General features: G+C 54.2%; 4 protein-coding genes across 4 annotated transcripts; 1 reads left to right on the top strand and 3 right to left on the bottom strand.

The window, feature by feature from the left end:
* Positions 1-373: 373 nt before the first annotated feature.
* On the bottom strand, positions 374-10125 carry D7B24_003740 (uncharacterized protein; the record flags this gene model as incomplete). Its single annotated transcript, XM_028637927.1, has 2 exons — positions 374-3533; positions 3584-10125. 2 exons carry the CDS (start codon positions 10123-10125, stop codon positions 374-376), a joined length of 9702 nt encoding a protein of 3233 aa, XP_028490535.1.
* Positions 10126-10977: 852 nt separating this feature from the next.
* Positions 10978-12489, top strand: D7B24_003741 (uncharacterized protein; the record flags this gene model as incomplete). Its single annotated transcript, XM_028637928.1, has 3 exons — positions 10978-11304; positions 11363-11629; positions 11683-12489. The coding sequence occupies 3 exons, from the start codon at positions 10978-10980 to the stop codon at positions 12487-12489; spliced, it is 1401 nt and encodes a 466-aa protein (XP_028490536.1).
* Positions 12490-12749: 260 nt separating this feature from the next.
* D7B24_003742 (uncharacterized protein) lies at positions 12750-13585 on the bottom strand (the record flags this gene model as incomplete). The annotated part of the gene is made up of 2 exons (XM_028637929.1): positions 12750-13348; positions 13411-13585. 2 exons carry the CDS (start codon positions 13583-13585, stop codon positions 12750-12752), a joined length of 774 nt encoding a protein of 257 aa, XP_028490537.1.
* A 1536-nt stretch (positions 13586-15121) lies between these two features.
* D7B24_003743 (uncharacterized protein) lies at positions 15122-15459 on the bottom strand (the record flags this gene model as incomplete). The annotated part of the gene is made up of 2 exons (XM_028637930.1): positions 15122-15169; positions 15232-15459. The coding sequence occupies 2 exons, from the start codon at positions 15457-15459 to the stop codon at positions 15122-15124; spliced, it is 276 nt and encodes a 91-aa protein (XP_028490538.1).
* Positions 15460-18262: the final 2803 nt, after the last annotated feature.

Raw genomic sequence — 18262 nt, forward strand, 5'->3', positions numbered from 1 at the left:
TTTGTAGTGATTGAAATACCCACCTGCCGACCTGGTCGACAGACAATCGTTTCTGAAGCTTGACCGTTGTTTTCCGTGCGTCGTGATGCCTTTTGACCAGAGCAATCAAAAGAACGTTGAATCTGCAATTTATTAACCGATTGTTGTGGTGCCCGGCGAGTGAAGTCATGGAGTTGCGTAGTGCTCGTCGAGCCAGGCCAGCGATTGATCAGCATGATTAGCAATCATGCGTTTCTGTTACCACAGCTGAGGATTGATCAGCAAGACGAATGCATCACAGCCAGGATGAGATGAAACAGAACAACATGTTATAATCTGCTAATGGAAAGCGCCAAACGCCAACCAAGCAAGCCCAGGCGGGCTTGCGATAGGTTCACTCTAGACCCCTGAACCTTCGGTTGAATTCCTCCACCGCTACGGCGACCATCTTGTATAGAAAGGCTCGTCCGCTTTCATCACCTACTGGCAGGAACGGGCCATTGGTGCCGCCCCTCAGCGTTAAACTCAAACCCGTGCGCTCCTTCGCGATAGTCTGAACGTCCTTCAGCGGCACGTCCCATTCAGATGTAAGCCGTCGGCTGCGAATGAGCAGAATACGTGAGTAGGTAATCATGACCACCATGTCTTCTCGAGGCAGCTCCAGGTGAGCGATGTACTGCTCGTTGAAATATTTCCCATTGTCGACTTGCTTGAGCCAGTATTGTCCCATGGACTCGCGCCCATTGTAAGGCCGCACAATGCCGTCGGCCGGAATGAAGCGCGCGTATCGCACACGCTCAAGCTCGGAGCCATCAAAGACGGTGGTTGTGTTGCGGATTCCCTCGGAAACATTCGAAGCCATGTCAAGTACGCCAATGGCAGGCTTGGTGGCGAAGCCAACGACACCTTTACCGATGCCCTTGAAGAAACCCATTGCTCCCTCCTGCTCAGCTCCCTCGAGTGGCTTGCGGACGAGGCCTCCGACGCCAGATGCGGCGCTGGTGAAAAAGGAATTTGCGCCCGCCGTGACGCCATAGAGAGCGTGTTTGGGTCGGTTTCGCGCCCTCGTGATACGTCGACGGTCCTGGAACTGCTTATCGAGTGTGGCCGCGGCGAGGCCCTTGGACAGACTGCCTGTGAACTTTGAAAAGGAATCTGTAAAGCCATAGACCGACTTCTTCACGAACGATGCTGCTCCCTTGCCTACGCCGAGCGCAAAATCCTCTGGCTTGTCAGAGAGGATCAGGCCCTGGTATGGTTCATAAAACACATCGGTGAGACCCGAGCTGATATTATTGAACAAGCCGACAGGGTTGCCGAGGAAATCTGCCGAGCCGAGAATCTTGTGAACCTGATAGAGCACTTCTTGGCTGTAGTGGTTGGAGATGTTTTGGGTCAGCGCCGGCACAGAGACGCGCACATTATCGAGCATCAATGCGTTAAGCCGGATAGGGGCATCATTGACGTTGCCGATGGCCATGGTCATGACATTTAGGAAGAACATGAGTGGATTGCGGGACGATGTCTTGTCTTCAGCGTTGACGCGCTCGGTGCGCATGAACGAGAGATCCAGCTGCATGGGTTGGATATTGAGTAGCTCAAAATATATGTCCTGTCCTGATTGCTGTTGTTTCGGCTCCGGGATGTCGAGTTCTTCATCGCAAAGCTTGCCTTGATCAGGACTATTGGACCATGCGGCGCCAGGGATGTTGGAAAAGTCGAGCACGGCGTAGACAAAGTCCTCGTCAAGCTCGACCGTCATTTGCTGCAAAAGCAGCGTGGCGTACTTGATGTAAAGGACGCCGTAGGAGTCGTCCTTGACTCGGGTGACCATGGCATGCAGTGAGGGGTGCGCATCGACCTCTTGCGCCTTCTTGGGCACGACGCTGGGATACAGAATCATTGGGAACAGACCCCCGTACAGTTGATTGTCAATCTGTATCCACTTGACCGCCAGGCTCACAGTCTGATATAACTGCGACTCTTGATACCTCAGTTGCACGTCACGGAATGTGATGTATGCAAGCTCTCGCAGCTGTGAGTTGATCAACGATATGCCAATGCCAGACAGCTTGAGCTGGGCGCGGAACGTAGCGCCTGTCTCCTGACTTTTGACCTCGAAGCCCTCGGCGTTGTTTGTGCGGGAACCCGATTTAGACTTCTGGCGGTAGAGACTCTTGGACGGCCGATAATTCGAGAGGATCAGGGTCTGCGTCGGGCCATCGGCGGCTACGTTGATGTCAATGATCTTTTGCTGGCCCGAGGCAGTGACAGCCTTCATGGGGATCTGATTGCCGATCTCGGCCAGTTTGACATGGCGCTCCTTGCCCTGTGTGTTCAGAACAATCTCGCGGAACTTGCCCGCGGGATAATCCCATGCGTAGGGCATGATGCTGCGTGGAGGCAGTCTGTAACGAATGGGCTTCCAGCCAGACCGGTCCTCGACTCCATCCTCGTCGACATTCGGATTGGCCTGGTAAAAGGTGAATTCGGTATCGCTCTCATTGCGCATGGAGAAAGGCCAGTTCTTTGTCTCTATACTGAGGTGCACGAACACAGTAGCGGCTTCCATGAGGATTTCGGCACGGATGAGCCTCTGACGCTGACCGTGTTTAGCAATTTTGATGTGTGTCGTGCCTATGTCGGAAATGTTGAACGGCGAGGTCCAGTCATTATTCATGCCGGCATGGCAAAGCGATAGCTGCTTCACTGCCGTCTTCTGCATGAAGTGGATGGGTTGTAGGGCGCCGGGCTTGAGCGTCATGAAGCCGGAAGCGCTCGACTCGCGGACGTTAATCTCTTCGTCAAGCTTGTTGGCGAGAACAAACCGCGGCGCCAGAGTTACGACCTTGGTCATCTTGTACTTGCCTTCGCCAGACTCGATCGTGATACCGACGTGAATTTCGCTGTTCTTCTTCGCGGACGGCAAAACAACTTCATTGGTGCTGCCGATGGCATCGAAAGATTGCGGCTTGCTCCACTCTGAGTCGGCAATTTTGAGGAGCGTGCGGTTGCGGTTATCATCATTACCATAGGAGAACATGAAAGGCGTGGCCTTGGGACGTTCTTGGCCTGGCTCCAGTCCTTGTGTGAGCAGCGACTGACCCGCTGCGGCCTTGGCGCTCTGCATGAAGCTCTTTGCTCGGATGCTGAGGTCGAGACCAGTCTTGTTGAGGATGACGTAGGGACTGTACACAGTCACGCGGAACGCGCCACCGCTGTCGGGGATCTTGAAGTAATGAAGCTGAAGCGTCAGCTGAAGACCATCTTGGTCCTTGCATATGAGCTTCTTTTCCTTCTTGAACTCGTCTGAGTGGCCTGGGTTCACCACGGCAAAATCGCTGGGCTTGAATACGGTATCTTGCATGTCGATGCTCAGAAGGAGCAGGTGTGAAAGCTCAACAACGTGCACAGGACTCAGACCGCCCTTACGCAAAAAGTTGGTCCAGTCCTTCTTCGTATCCTTGTCATAGATGCGGTACTTGAAGTCGTGAGGGAGCAGGTTTTCGAGGACGATGGGCGGCGAAACCTTAAGCCGCATGTACGGGTAGTTCCTAGTCTTATTAGTGAAGGTTCGAGCCTGCCTGCAGCACGACACACTCACCTGGTTAAAGGATTGGCCTTATCAAAGGTCGCGTTGACTTGAAAGTAGAATGGGTCCCCGTTCTCACCCTTGCACACCATGGTCCTCGTGGGTCGCTTGAGCAGATCGCGCCACCAAAGCGTCTCTGACGACCACGCGTAGCCAAACCCTGAGTCAGGCCTGATGAGCAACGATTTGAGAAAGACGGCACCGACCGGGGCGGGGCGCGACTCGCCGGGGGAGATCTTTTCAATCTTCAGCAGGTGACCCTCCTCCGCATCGTAGACTCCCAATTCAACCGGGATCTGCGTATCGTTCTCAACGACCAGAGGCGAACGAAGCGTGACGTATTTGACGTTGTCTTGACCAAGGCTGACCTCAACGAGTAGTCGGTGCAGAACATTGTCCGTCTTAGGACGCAGACCGTAGATGAACTCACCCTCGCGATTGAGACGAACGCTCTTGACCGGGTCGAAGCCGCTGCCTTCCAATTGGATCGTGACATCGTTGGAACTACTCTCCGCCAAGAGGTTCTCGCGCATCTTCTCCCAGGGTTCAAAGCTCCAAGGCACTTGCTGGCCGTCTTCGAGACGTGTTGTTGTGACCTCGTCGGTGACAGTGCTCTTGGACTGAACGACTGCTTCGAAACCGGTGTAATTACGAATGCGGTAGGGCGCGTCGACACCGCGGGGCTTGCCGAGGACATCCTCGTCCTGGCTGAGGAAGGCGAAAGACTTGGATGCCAGAGCAATGGTAGCCGTTGTGAGCGTCACATCAAAGACCTTTTTAGACGTGACATCAATGGAAAGAAGTCCCGTGTCTTGCTCCTTTGCAATGCCGACGCCCATCTGCCAAGGCTCCAGCAGCGGCTCCCAGGAGGACTTGGAAAAGTTGTACACATTCATGTAAATGTCGACAGCCGTGCCGGCCTTGAGATTCGACGACCAGTCTTCAGCTGTCGCCGTGAGACTTTTGATACCCAAGTCAAAGATGGGCAGTTCGTGTGTGTCTCCAATAAGCACGATCCGAATGCCGTCAATCGTTGCTGTAAGCTCTTCATGCTGGCGGGGAGGTTTTTGTAGGGCTCCATCACTCTCGAAATCATCCGCCTGGCTGCCTTGCGCAGCTGCAATCTTGGCACCGGGACCTGCGCTCTTGGTGGCACGCGTGCGCGCTGCAAGCGTTGACGGACCCTTACCGCTAGCTGTACGTTGTTTTAATCCGGCCTGCCGCAGTTGTCGAGCCTTTTCGTCCACCGCCGATGGCTTGGAGTCATTCTGAGGCTGGTTGCTGGAGAGCTCAGTGGCCTTGCTAGCAATCTGTAAGGCCAAGAGGATATCTCGCAAGGACAAGCGTAGGATGAGCGGTTCTACATCGACGTGAATGCTCGTTAGACCTGGTTTGGAGCTGTCCATGGACATCTGGATCGAGAAATCGTCGAGAACACGGAGTCGCGAGTCTTCGAACTTGTCCATTCGACACATGAACATCCCAATCTCTGAAATCTGGAAAGTCAAAGCATGCTGCTGAGATAGCAGAACCTGCTTCGTGCCGAGAACTATAGCTTCAGAGCTCGAGCTCAGTGGGTTTGCAATAAGAATCACCTGTGCGTCTACGACGTTTACTCTAAACGCAACATTCATAGCTGATGGTGTCTTGTCGTCGTCGCCGTGGTCGGTTGTGGCCTCTGTGGTGTCGACCTGCTGGCTGGCTGTTGTATGCTTAGTCGAGACTGCTCGTGAGGATGCAGCGTCAAGATCCGCATCCGACTCTTCGGCAGACTGTACGTCGAGCAACGATTCATCGTCTATCGCGAGGGGATCCTCGGCCGTCAATCCAACTGTCACAAAGTTCTGGATGGCAAAGAGGTAGTCGAGCGCAAAGATGATGCGAGGGCTGTCCACCGTTACCATGGCAATCAAACTCTTGTCCTTCCCACCAGTCATGGTAACGCTCGCCATGAGCTGCTGGACATCTTTGTTGAGCGATGTCATGATACGACGGTACTTATTGGCGTCGCGGGACCGACTGTCATGAATTGTGAATGAACGGATGACGAACTCGCCTTCAAGAGACCCATCGTTGAGCATCCGCGCCTTGACTCTCGTGTCGTCCAGCGAAAACCTTGAGAGACTGGCCGTCTCAATATTGCCAACAGGCTTATCCTCGGGCGCCATGATGAGTTCCATGCCAATAGTTTGTACCTGAAACACGAGGTCCAGCGTGGTCCACGTCTTGTCACGCGACCTAAGCTCCGGGCTCAGGTCGACAAGCTGATCGTCATCGCCGGACGCTTTTTCAACTGGCATTGACTTGGCGCGCTTCAGGGTGTCTTCGTCAACATCCTGTTCGGCCGACTCGACCTGCGCATCCGAGTCACTCGCAAAGGCTGCTGGTACAGACTTGGAGATCTCCATCAGAAATCTGAGCTGATATTGCGTCAGCTTGAGGTTGAAGTCAGACATGGTGCCTTGAATCTCCAATTCAGGTCGTTTTTTGCCGTGCTGGTGTTCGGCGTACGTGACATTGAATCCGAGATCCACGTGGTCGATGAGCTCCAGCTCCTCGGACTTGTCATCTTCGTAATTGAAATCAGAAGTCAGACGAATATTGCGAATGCCGGCTGAGATCTTCGTAGCAATCTGTGCGTCCTCCGAGTCGTCAAGTGGCGCAAACTTATTCTGCGCATAAATCTCGCCGAGGTAGGCTGTCAAGAGGTCGCGTTTTGGTTGGCCAAGCTGCACCACTCGTGGGAAAACTACAATGGGCGTTTTGACAACCACATCGTATTTGAACCTGCTCGTGCTTTGCTGGATCTGATTTGCCTGGTTGGCGGCAGCTTGGCGGGCCGCATTGAAAATGGCCTGCATCTTGCCAAATTTGACGACAAAATCGATAATCTTGCGGAACGGTTCCTCAAGGAAGTTGAGTTTGAAAGAACCAGCCCGCAAGAAAATGGAGGAGTCATATCCAGGGTAGGTCTTGGTGTTTTCGGCGTCAAACGTCTCGTATCTGAAATCAGCCAAATCGTCGCCCTCGATGGCAATGAGCCGGCGGAGGGGCGAGTCGTCGGGCACTCCCTGGTTGACATCGTCAACGAGGTTCAGGTCGCCCAGTTTAGCAGACACGCGCATAGTCTTGCCCCGCAAGAAAACTCCGACGTCAGCGTGGTTGAACGAGAGTGTCGCCAGCCGAATGCCGTCATTGTTCAGGATGAGTCTGATACTCTTGAGATCGACCTTGACCCGAATTGATGCTGTGTTGGCTTGGGCGTCCTCCGTGGGGGTGTCTACCGCCACCTCGATCTCGTTGTCGTCGCTCTCGGCAGCTTCGATGGCCTTTTGCTCCCGTTTGGATACGACCTCGTTGTTGTCGCCGGTAAATGTTGCAAGGATAAAGTCTAGCAAAGTGAGCAGCGTCTTTCTCGTCACGATCAGGTTGATGGTCGAAATGGCTGCTGTGACATTTGTTTCGACGCCTTCGTAGACGGGCATAAATTCTGGCGACTGGCTATTGACCTTGGTGAACTTGACTTTGACGAGACTGCGCTTCTGCTCGCGATCTTCCACATCGCCCGAAGAAATGATCGATTTAAAGTCACCTGGTGGGTCATCCACAAAGTCATCCATGGTCACGGAACCAAGAGACACCTCAGCCGACATGTCATAGGGACGCAAGAAGAACTCCAGGTCAAAATCGCTAGCGACAAGCTCTACGAGCAATTGATCTGGCTTCTTTCTGTCGGGGTCGCTGCGGTAGAGTGATCCCTTGAGCGTGTCGACCTTGAACTTGAGCTCAAACGACCGCTGCTGCATCGTGATCTGCTCATTATCAACGCCGTCCGAAGCATCCTCGTAATTTTCATTGTCATCCTCGTCGAGATCATCCTCGTCAATGACAATGGCGGTCTGCTGTTGTAGGAATGGGAATTGAGATGACTTGCGGCGGGCATCCTTGCGAGATCGATTCGAGGCAGAGCTGGCGAGGCGTGGTCGGGAAGCCTTGGACGACCGCGACGTTGGTCTAGTTTGTTCCTTGGACTTGTTCTGGGCTGTCTTGTCATCGCCGAACTTGGGAATCGCGACATCTATGATGCGCATGAGGTTCTTGTACTTTGCGTCGGACATTGCCGCCTGCAGGACCGGTAGGTGGCCAGACACCTTGAGCTTGGTCAAATTCGGCGCCTTTGGAAGAATGGATGTTTCCACGACGAAATCGATGTTGATTTGGTCAACAATGTGCAACGATTGCGAGGCGTCCCGATCAATGAGCTGCTTCTTGGTGGCCTTAATCGATGGTCCAATAAGCAATTGTGTCGACGTTAGCTTGACCAAGAATTTGTCATACATGACAGACTCGAGACGCTCAAAATCCTCGTTTGAGTATTGCTGTCGCTGTTTGGACTGAATCTGCTTCATCGTGTCCTGGTCTACGAGTTTGCTGTTGACGCTGATGTGGCCAGCATCCAGTATTAAGCATGTGGACTCCTTGGTGGCGATGCTGACTGGGACGATGATCAACGGTGCTTGCAGATCGAGTTGAGCGTTGATCGTCTTGTGTTCTTCGAGCGCAAACTCCAATCCTGCGCGGGTCTGCTCACGAAAGCCCTCGACAGTGGCGCCAGCCGACTCCATGAGCGCACTGATGGACTCCATGTGTCGCTCTGGAGGGCGGAAGAAGTCAGCTACGCCGACGACTGAGTTGGGATTCCAGACAATCTCCAACGGTTTGAGCGACCCCACGACGGCTATATCACCCTCGCGGTCGATGGGGTTCTGCTCGACCTCAATGTTGAAGAAGGGCTCGTCGTCACAGCTCTCTAGCTCTTCGATGGTCAAAGCCTTGCGCTCTTGCGTTTCCGGCGAGTCCTTGACACGAACAATCTCAGGGAACAGACTGTTCGACGTGGTGCCATCATTGACACGCAGACCGCCGAGGCTGAGTGCAGCAAGGAAAGAGTCGGGGCGCTGAAGGGCCTTGGCCTTAAAGACGTCAAAGTGTAGACTGATGAGATCCTTGAGTCTACCGTTGTGGTTCTTCTTCAACGTGAAACTGCCGGTGCTCAAAGAAGCCTCCACTTGCATCTTGACACTTTCCCTCGGAACATCAACCGACTCGGCGAGCGCTGTCTTCTCATCCCAATCAATGGCGTCATAGAGCTCCTTTTTCTGCTCCTCTGTGATCTGTGTGTTTTCTTCCATGTCGCTGTGCTGCTCTTCGGCCGGTTTGGAGCCCCATGCCCATGCAAGCCAGCCCTGTTGTTGGGCCTGCGCCGGTTTACTCTTCAGAGCAGCGGCGTTTTCTTTCTTGAGTTGATTCCGACCCAGTGACCTCCAGAACCGCAGGTCCTCGTAGTCGAGACGCTGCTCGAGCGCCTCGATATCCGCAGACTCTTCTGCAGAGAATTGCTGTTGCTGCTTTCGTTTCTTGAACAGCTCGATATATCTTTTTCGGTCGTCGCGGCGCTCGCGAAAGTATTCCCACGACCAGCGTCTGTTGCGCTCGTGTATCTTGCTGAGAATGGCGTCACCTGCAAACTTGAACCACGCTCGAGGGTCTTCCTTGGGCGTGACACCTTTGGGCTGTAGCTTCTTGTACTCTTGATGCCGGATGAAGTAGTGGAAAAGGTCGACCATCATGAGGCCATCTCGGTACTGGTCGTCATCCAGCACAAGACCAATCTCCTCAAACAAGAGACTTGCCTTGGTCTTGGGCATGTGAATGTCACCTGTCTTGTCGAGAACAATCTTGGCTTGCCCGCTGACGGGGCGAAGCACAAATTGGTAGTCAGGTTTGGCTTCGTCGGGTTTTGCGATCATGCCTTTGAACTTGGCAACCATCTCCTCGTGTGTCAGTATGGGTCTGTCCTCTTGATCGATCTCTCGACCGGGCCCGTAGAGCTCTGTATCTGTGTTCCAGTACACAGCAAGCGCGCCGAGTTTGGCGAGTTTGTGGGTCGACACTGTCGAGTCCTGGATGAAGGTAGGTGTCCATTCGCCGTTTGTACTGACGGCACTAAACTCTTGAAGGGTAACACCAAGAGCAAAGGGGTGGCCAGGCGTAGAGATGGAGTCCTCATAGCGGACGTGAATGTTCTTGATTGTGACCTGCAGGTTGTCGACAATTTTTGTCACGAGGCTTTGAGTGAAGCTTTGATTCTTCTTTTGCTCCTCGGAACTGAGGCCCTCTTGTGATCGTTCCTTGAGAAGCTCAGCAGAGTCAAGTTTCTCCATCTTGATACGCTGTTTCCTCCGCTCCTCCTCGTCCTCGTCGTATGCTGCATCTTCTTTCGGGGACGCCAGCAAAAAGACGTCCTCAATAAAGACTTTGACGGGCGCACCACTAAGGTTAGACCAAGGGATGATCAAGGTCAACTCGCCGAGATGACCTTCGAGGACGTTGATGGGTAGTTTGAGCTGGTCGAGAGCTTCTTTGCGGAGCTGTAAATTGCGCAGCTTGACATCGCCAGACCAAATGCCGACCTTGAGCTGCTTGGGGTCAAAGTTGTTGACGTACATGCCCAGGAACCTGTTGAGCAGGCCCGCAACCAGACCTTCCAACATGACGGCGGCAGTTGATTGCCGTGACCCGGGCAGGGATCGTGATTATGGTTAATGGGGTCCGCTCCGCCGCGACATGAGGTTCGGGATGAGAGAGGTTCGCGCTCGGTAGGTCTCGGGGGATTCTCGAAGATGCGGTTGTCAGAGGTCGACGTGACAAGATCGTCTAGAAATTATGCAGGCTCGGTCAGTGATGGCTAGAGGTGCGTGAGCAGCGCAGTGATTCTGGGTTGGTTTACCGAGGAGGGGTCCGGGTTCCGAGCGGACGGAGGTTGGTACTGAATCGAAAAGGTGGCACTGGACAGCTGGAAGGGGGGATGTCTCAAACTCCGATTCTGTAGAAAGTGGATAAACAAGGCAAAGGACTAGATTTGGATCACCGTCGACATGCTGGCAAGATGGGACCTGGTGGAAGGATGACGGTGTGGGAACTTAGCGGATGATGACGCTGGCTGCCAGTTGACTTTCCCCGCCGTGTGCGAGCAAAGGAAAGAACGACGGACGGGGGAGCGTGCTGCGCATCGGCGATCATGGTCGGGCGTAAGCCTAGGCCCAAACGAGGGGCTGTTACCCAAGTCGGAGCTTCTCAGCCGTTGAGCTTATCCCTGCATTACGTCATTTGCAACACATGCCTTCCAACATGGTCAATTGGACCTTGAGCTCAACAAGGAGCCGGTTGCAGGCAGGAGTTTGTATTATGAGCTGTCGGTATTGCTCGTGGCCTCTTTAACCATTGGTGTCCCTGGCGCGACACACTGATCGTTTGCCTCTTGTTGTTCATAGCACAGCCATTTGTCGCAGCACCACAAGCCTCTTCGTGCCAGACTTCCATTGACCCGCGCCGTCCACGCAACCATGCTTCACTCCACGAGAGCGGCGGCTCGTCTCCTTCCACGAGCTTCGACCCCTTTGACTTCTCAGCTTTTGACGCCGGGAAGTCTAATTCCGAAATACGGAGGCCTCAAGAGTAGGACCGTCGCCGCCCTCTACCCTTCGAGACGACAATACTCAAACAGCCCCTACGACAAGATTGATGTCAAGGCCGAAAAGGAAGTTGGCAAGAAGAAGATTGAGTCTCGTCCTGAAGATGTCTCTGTAGATTCGTCTACACGCCAGGTTTTCGAGTCCAGTCCGGCCGCACAGAACAATGACAGTGTTCAAGATGGCCTCGTACACGACCTGGTAACAGAACCCACACTTCTACGGTCGGTTGAAACCAATTAACGCTGATCACTCCTAGGGTATCGTGAGAGACACTTTTGAGCTTTCCGATGTGCCCAAACAGCCCTATTGGCTTGGTCTCGCCGGCACGATCCCCTACCTTGGTACATCACTAGCCACAGTCTACTTGAGTTGGGACCTCAACACGGACTGGCCGTCCTCTTCGACACTGATCAATCACATTCACATGAACCATGAATCGGCGCAATACTGGCTTGACTTCCTCGAGCCAGTGCAGCTAGGTTACGGCGCCGTCATCATCTCGTTTCTAGGTGCTGTGCATTGGGTGAGCAATCAAATATGGTAGACCGCGTGCGATTCCTGCTAATCAGTACGAAGGGCATGGAATACACGGCCAAGACCATCTCATCTTCGCGCACCAACTTCCGTTATGGCATGGGCGTCCTCGCGCCTGTCGTTGCGTGGCCTACCCTCTTCATGCCGATCGAGGCGGCGTTGATCACACAATTTTCTGCTTTCACAGGCCTGTACCTGGCCGATGCTCGCGCGACGACGCGTGGCTGGACGCCGCCCTGGTACACCAAGTACAGATTCATCCTGACGGGCATCGTCGGTGTTGCGATCTTCGTCAGCCTTGTCGGTCGGGCCAAGGTTGGTTCGGCCGCCCCTCGTTTGGGCCAAGGCCTTTCGGACAGAGTCCATGAGAACCTCCCAAACAAGGAAGTCGATTGGGCAGCACTAGAGAAGAAGGAAAAGGAGAAGAACAGGAAGCTAAAGGCCGAGGCCGAACGCAAGCAGAAGGAGGAGGAAGCTGGCAGCAAGGACGGTGGTCGTAAGCAAAGCGGGAAAGGCAAAAAGTCCGCTGGCGATGATAAGGATAAGACCAAGAAGGAAGACAAGTCTGCGGAAGATCCGAACAAGGACGGCGACAAGCTCGGCGACCAGGCTGACAGTGGGTCCGAAAACCAGCCCGACACCAAGTCAGACGGTGGAGACTCCCGAGGCAAGGAGTCTGGTGGGCAGATTACCAATGGGTTCAAAGACGAGGGAGACGGTGGTGACAAATCGAATGATAAGCAAAACGAAGATGAGAATGACAAGGACGAGGGACGAGATGTTGATGATAACAAGATCAAGGCCACGAGTCGGGGTAGGGAAGAAGACGGCGATGGGGATGGGCAGTAGAGACTCTCCTTGCGTTTCTTTACTTACGAGCGATCGTTATGATAAGTCCCCAGGTAGGACATCATTGTTCCTTTCCTTGTTAGAAAAGACTAACGACGCTTTACTTAGACAATGGTATTGACGTCCAACCTGTCACTGGTCACAATTACGGGAACAGGGAATGTATTTGATACAGAAGGTAGAATCTATACGTAGTATAGACCCCGGGACCCTAAGGAACACATCTACCAATACCAAGCTTCCCGTCTATCCGTATGGAATTAAGCTCTGTGGTTAACAGAGCGAATAGTCCACGTCACTCCTGCCTTGCCAGAGTTGTTTGCGTTGCAGGTCATGTCACCTGTTGCAGCCGTGCGAACGCCTTGGCCATTGGGGCTGAAGGACTTGGCGAAGCGCAAGGAATCCTTCGCGAGGTCGCCGATGTCATAGGTGCCGACCATCCTCTCCATGTGTGGCTTGTCATTTCTTGTCGCGTAGAAACCAGCGTTAGCACCATTGTTGGACCCGGCAACGACCAGAAGGGGGTTTGTCGACGCGATTTGGAAATGAAGCTCAAAGCCGCCTCGGGTGCGATGACCCCAGCGGGACATTTCTTCTACGCCACCAGTGTAAGCCCCCACAGTCGCGCTGGTCAGACTCCGGAAGCTGCTGTGTCCGCAAGCGTCAGACCGAGACTGCCACCAATGGCCAGTATAAAAGAAGTTTCCAGGAACATTGACACGCTGCGCTCGCTTGTTGACAGATGTCGAAGCCTCTTCAGCACCTCCCTTGTGGAAGTTGAGAGTTTCGTTGAAGCTGTTGTGCACCCAAATGGTGATATCATTCCCATCAGACCGCTTCACAAGCGAGTGACGGAACACTGCCCACAGTTAGCTCGAAGTACAGGAGGTATTCTTCGGGGTAGAATCTGCAGTCTCATACTTTCGCTCGCGTCAACCCCGTGGCGGGCAGCTAGATCCAAATCACGCTCGTTCAGGACTTCGCCACGCTTGTAGAGGACCGTCTCTACACTTCGTGCTTCGACCCTGGGCATCGGACTGCCTAGGGCGATGTTGACAGAAGCCAGGAGGAGGGACGTAATATAAGTGGTCTTCATAGTGAAGGATTCGATGAAAGCTGCTGCTGAGATTCTTTTTGTCGGTGAGGAAAAGTTTGGGTGCAGTTCCATGCCGTCGACACACCTCTATTTGTAGTTTTCCACAGATGCCAAGCTGGCCACGCTGCTCGAGCTTTAATCCCACATGAAGGGTTTTTGACCTGTTGGTGGGGGCCTTTCCTCATTTTTCGTTTCAATATCTAGGTTAAACGTGGTAATAAATTTGGCCGGGAACCACTACCTCGCATTTCTGAGTATCATCGTACCATCAAAACCCTGACTTACATGCAGGTCACCAACCGCACAAACGCCAAGCGGTCTAGTTGCGTCTGGTGAGTCTTGGAGGTGGATAGAGAAAGGCTGAAATAGGCAGCGTCCGGGATAAGCCGGCCACCGTCATTGCGGACGCAACATGAATTGGTCACCTCGGACGTCCGAGGAAGGAAGGTGGGTTAGGCTGCGAGGAGGCTTGTGATGGGTCACTTCCACTTATTGTTTTTAGTGCCAACGACACATCTGGATGCCCACTGAGAGAACAAATGTCAGCTCATCAAAAAGACACGCTCAGGGTTTTATCGACCAGGGCATGAGTAGAGAAATTGGGCCACGACGTGGTCTGCTTCAACCGTACTACTTAACCTAAGTATTTTAAAGGTACATTCCTTGACTCTTTCACTTTAACAGCATTGTGAACGGGGACTGCACATACACCGTTTCCTCTGGACCTCTTAGCGCAACATATGTTAGTGTAATCAGAGTAATTCAATCTTTCTGGTTGGCCTAGCATTCAAAATGCTACGCTACAAATGCATGAGATAGTTCAGATGCGGAATTCCCAGTAGGCTAGGGTGTGCAAGATCCGGGTGACTCGAGGCGAGCGCTGGGCTGTGATTACATCAGCGTCGCAAGGGCTTTGGTGACGAGTTAGCCCGGTACTAACTCGTACATTGCCCAGAATTCTTTCCAGTTACTCCAAATGCTTACTTTACAGGGCTACCTCGCAAACAGACAACAGAACATGTTGTGGCCCTCAAAACGCATCCCAATGCAGTGACGAGTGGACGAGCCCATCAACTATGTGCAACTCATACGAGAATGACGACAAAGGGACCTGAACATAAAATTCAATTCAGCTACCGGCGACTGAGGCTTCTTGCCTGGCTATAGGGATTAGGCAGCGGCAACAGGGTATCAAGGTCTGGTTCCACGCCAAAAATCAAGTTGGTATCGATGCGCCAGTCGGGTTGGAAGAGTGAGGCAACGGCCCGGCTCTAGAAGGGGAAAAGGGGATGAAAAGCAGGAGGGCGCGACGCTCTAATTGCCGCCTCTCGAGTGGCTGTGCCTGCGGTAATGTGTCATGCGACCGTGATCGTGGTATCGTGCTCCGTCTAATGAGAAAGCTGACCATGCAACGCTGTAAGAAAAAGCAAACGCCAGATGGAGGATGTCGATGACGAAGGAAAGGATTGTAATGCTGGAGGGAAGAGTCCGCAACACCGGCGAGAGAAGCGTGGGAAGTGGTGATCGCGATGGGGCTCAGCGCTTCTTGTCGCTCTTCTTGGTGTGCTGGTAGTGCTTGCGAACCTAAACTGTTAGTCGTCTGTCGCACTACACATCGAGGCGCATGGAGGTGACTGGCAACTTACCCTCTGTCGGCCACGTTCCTCTTCATCAGACGAGCAGCCATGGCTCTGACGGCGACGCTCCTCCTCGTACCACTCGCTCAGAGACTTGCCGCCAAACTGCAGGTCGTCGTCATCAATCTCGGTGACTTGAATCCACGTGTCGGGGTCGGCGCCGACAGGCCGTGTTGCGGCGGCGGTGTGGCCGCCACTGCGGTAGTAGGACTGGTGATCTGAAGACCCGGGCGCCATGTTGGGTGGTTGTTGTCGTCAGTAATGGGCGGGAGAGGTTGTAAGCGGGCAGCGAGGATGGAGCTGTGTTCTTGTAGTCTAGAGCGACGGACTGGAACGCATGCAATCCGACACAGAGGCTGTGCTCGTCGGCCAGCCAGGCGGTATGGTCGCTTCGATTCGTTTCGCGCAACGAAGCGAAGATACGGCGAAGATTCCGCTGAAAGGTCGAGAGGAAGGCTGGGAGACCTGAAGGTTTTGTGTGTGGTCTGGAGTGGTCTGGTGTTGGGGAGCTGAGAACTGGTGAGGCGGTCCTTTGTTGGAGTCGAGGGCTAGACCGGGCGAGTCGATGAGGGTCGTGCCTGGGGGCCAGGGACGTTGAGAGGTACCGAGAAAGGAGTCTGCGAGAGATTCGTCGACAAATGTGGGGGGTGCAGGATAGTTGTAGTTGTTCGCATGGACGCTGGCCCGCAAAGGGATGGGTAGGATGCAAAAAGGCAGGTGGGATTTGGCGATTTCGATGTGCTGGACGGACGGGAAGCAAGCAGTGCGGTGCGGGATGAGCCTGAATGCAGAAGGCGGACGACCAAGGCAGGCACGCACGCGGCAGGCTGCGGGCAGGCAGGCAGGCTTATTATGAGGAGGAACATGCACCTGGTGCGCTTTTTGCGGGGCTTCTCGGGTCCGGGGTTGCAGGGCAGGCACACTGGGCCAAGCAGGCTGTGGTGGGGTCGGTAGCCACCTACCTCGCGCGCTGGGCCGCTGGGGTACTGGGGCGCTGAGATGCTGGGCACTGGGCAGACGGGTTATCGGTCTTGGCTGGCGGGGTGCTGAGTTGAGCCCTCCCACCCAGGTGCGCACCTAGGAACCTGGGTACAGGTACCTGTTCTTTTGCTGTTCATGCGAGAGACGGCGCCGGGTACAATTTGTCGAGGTCACCTGTCTCGTCTCAGCTCAGACGCTCGTAACACGTGCAGCCGTATCTAGTCAGAGTGACAGCTACTCATCTGGAAGAGCGGTCAGACACGAGGAGGGATCCTCGACACTGGCACTCAAGGCGCCGCCGCCTCCTAGCGTCTATCGATGACTCGAGTCGCCTTGGGAGGCGAATTTGCGCTTCCATGTCGTGATGGACTCGTCAAAGGCACGTCTCGGTGCGGGCTTGGCGGGGCTGCTTGGGGTCTTGGCCCCAAGCCGCACTCGCCCCCTGGGTGTGGAAGATCAGGGTCCAATCGCCCGAATAATGACGCGCGCCTGTGGCGCTCCGTCGCACGTACGAAGTGATTCAGCAGTGTTGCCCTGTTGACCATATGATCCCCCGTCTGCCAGAGACATGATCCTCTCACACGGGCAAGATGTGCTTGTTGAGAAAACCCCAACACAGGAACACCTGTAGATAGGATGCAGTGCACGAGGGCAACAAGGTGAAATGCCTGTGCAGGCCGCCCGCCTCTTTTCGCACAGGATCACATGTGTGGGCAAAGTGTACATGCTTAGCCTCAGCGCCGTCCGATGACTCGTAGTGCCGTCCTCACGATTGCGCAGCATGTCACACGTGGCCGTGGCTTTCCGGACGAGCTGCGGTCGCTCTCACCGAATTCCCATTTCTGCCAACGGGAGATTGTACCGTTACAAGTCAGCCTGGGAACAAATAGGGCCTGCCGTCGTCAATCAGGCTCCAGCGACCGCTGAAAGCGAATGCTTACGCATGTATCCCGATCTGGTCGTCGGTCCTCAGCTGACAACAGCACCAACAGCGGTCTCTCAGCCACTCCTATACGTCTTGACTGGAACCCTTTGGACCTGTCGCCGTCGCCAAAAAAACATCCGTGACGCTTCTCCGGCACCCTTGGCCCACCACAAGCCCGTACTGGCGACTTGACCCATCCAACTGATTCGCAGCCGTAAAACTGTCGAGTCCGGTGTGCGGGCGTATCACACGACGGGATGATAGCCTGACTCTACACACCTTCGCATCTGACTAGGAGAGCCGGCTTGCAATGACTCCCCAACCCGAGTCCGGCCGAATGTTGTGCCTGGTCTTGAGGAATTATCCCAGTAGATGGCTCAGTGTCCTAAACCAGATCAAGACTAGACACGCGCTGGGCAGTGGATGGCAAGGAGCAAATGGTTGTTTAGACTTGTCTGTTTTTTTTTGTCTTCCTGGTTTGACCCAAAAAGATGAGCATGGTGCATCAAACAATCGAGTCCCATAGGAACAAGAGGCCTCGGACTCGAACATGCTGCGAAAAGGCTTTTGGACCCTGGGCTCACTGGGCGCGGTTCCGTTACCTCCGGCCTCGTTCCTCCCGGGCCTGCGCTCACAGCGAGCTCCTTACTCATCTTTCAGTTGTCCAGGCTTGCCAGGTTTGCGTGAACCTTCCCAAGATGCCCGAGTACGAGCTCTTAACCATTATGGACCCATAATTGCCATGAAGGAAGCAACACTTGCAAGCGCGGCGCTACATTTCTTGTTAGCGACGGCGAATCTGGCCCGGGACCGCGTACAGCATCGGCCAACAAGGGCAAGAAGCCTCGTCCCCTGCAGCGGCTTGGTATGCCGAGGCTTTCGGTGACAATTGGCATCCCCGCATCCCAAAACGGCAACCCGGTTTCTGAATTGCGATTTGATCTGTCAGGCCAGGCGAACGAATTACAGTAGTCTTGCCCTATCATGAACGAACAAAAGTACCAGAGAGCATTGAGGCTTCCTCAGGGCGGGGCTCTCCTATTGAGCATGGCATTTAGTGACGTTACTGCTGGAGCATGTCGAAACTCCTCTCCTCCAGCGCAGTCTTGTGCCTCGAGTTGTCTCCAAGGGTCG

Source organism: Verticillium nonalfalfae, assembly GCF_003724135.2.
Source record: "Verticillium nonalfalfae strain VnAa140/NRRL 66861 chromosome Unknown scaffold_208, whole genome shotgun sequence".
NCBI classification, from domain to species: Eukaryota; Fungi; Ascomycota; class Sordariomycetes; order Glomerellales; family Plectosphaerellaceae; genus Verticillium; species Verticillium nonalfalfae.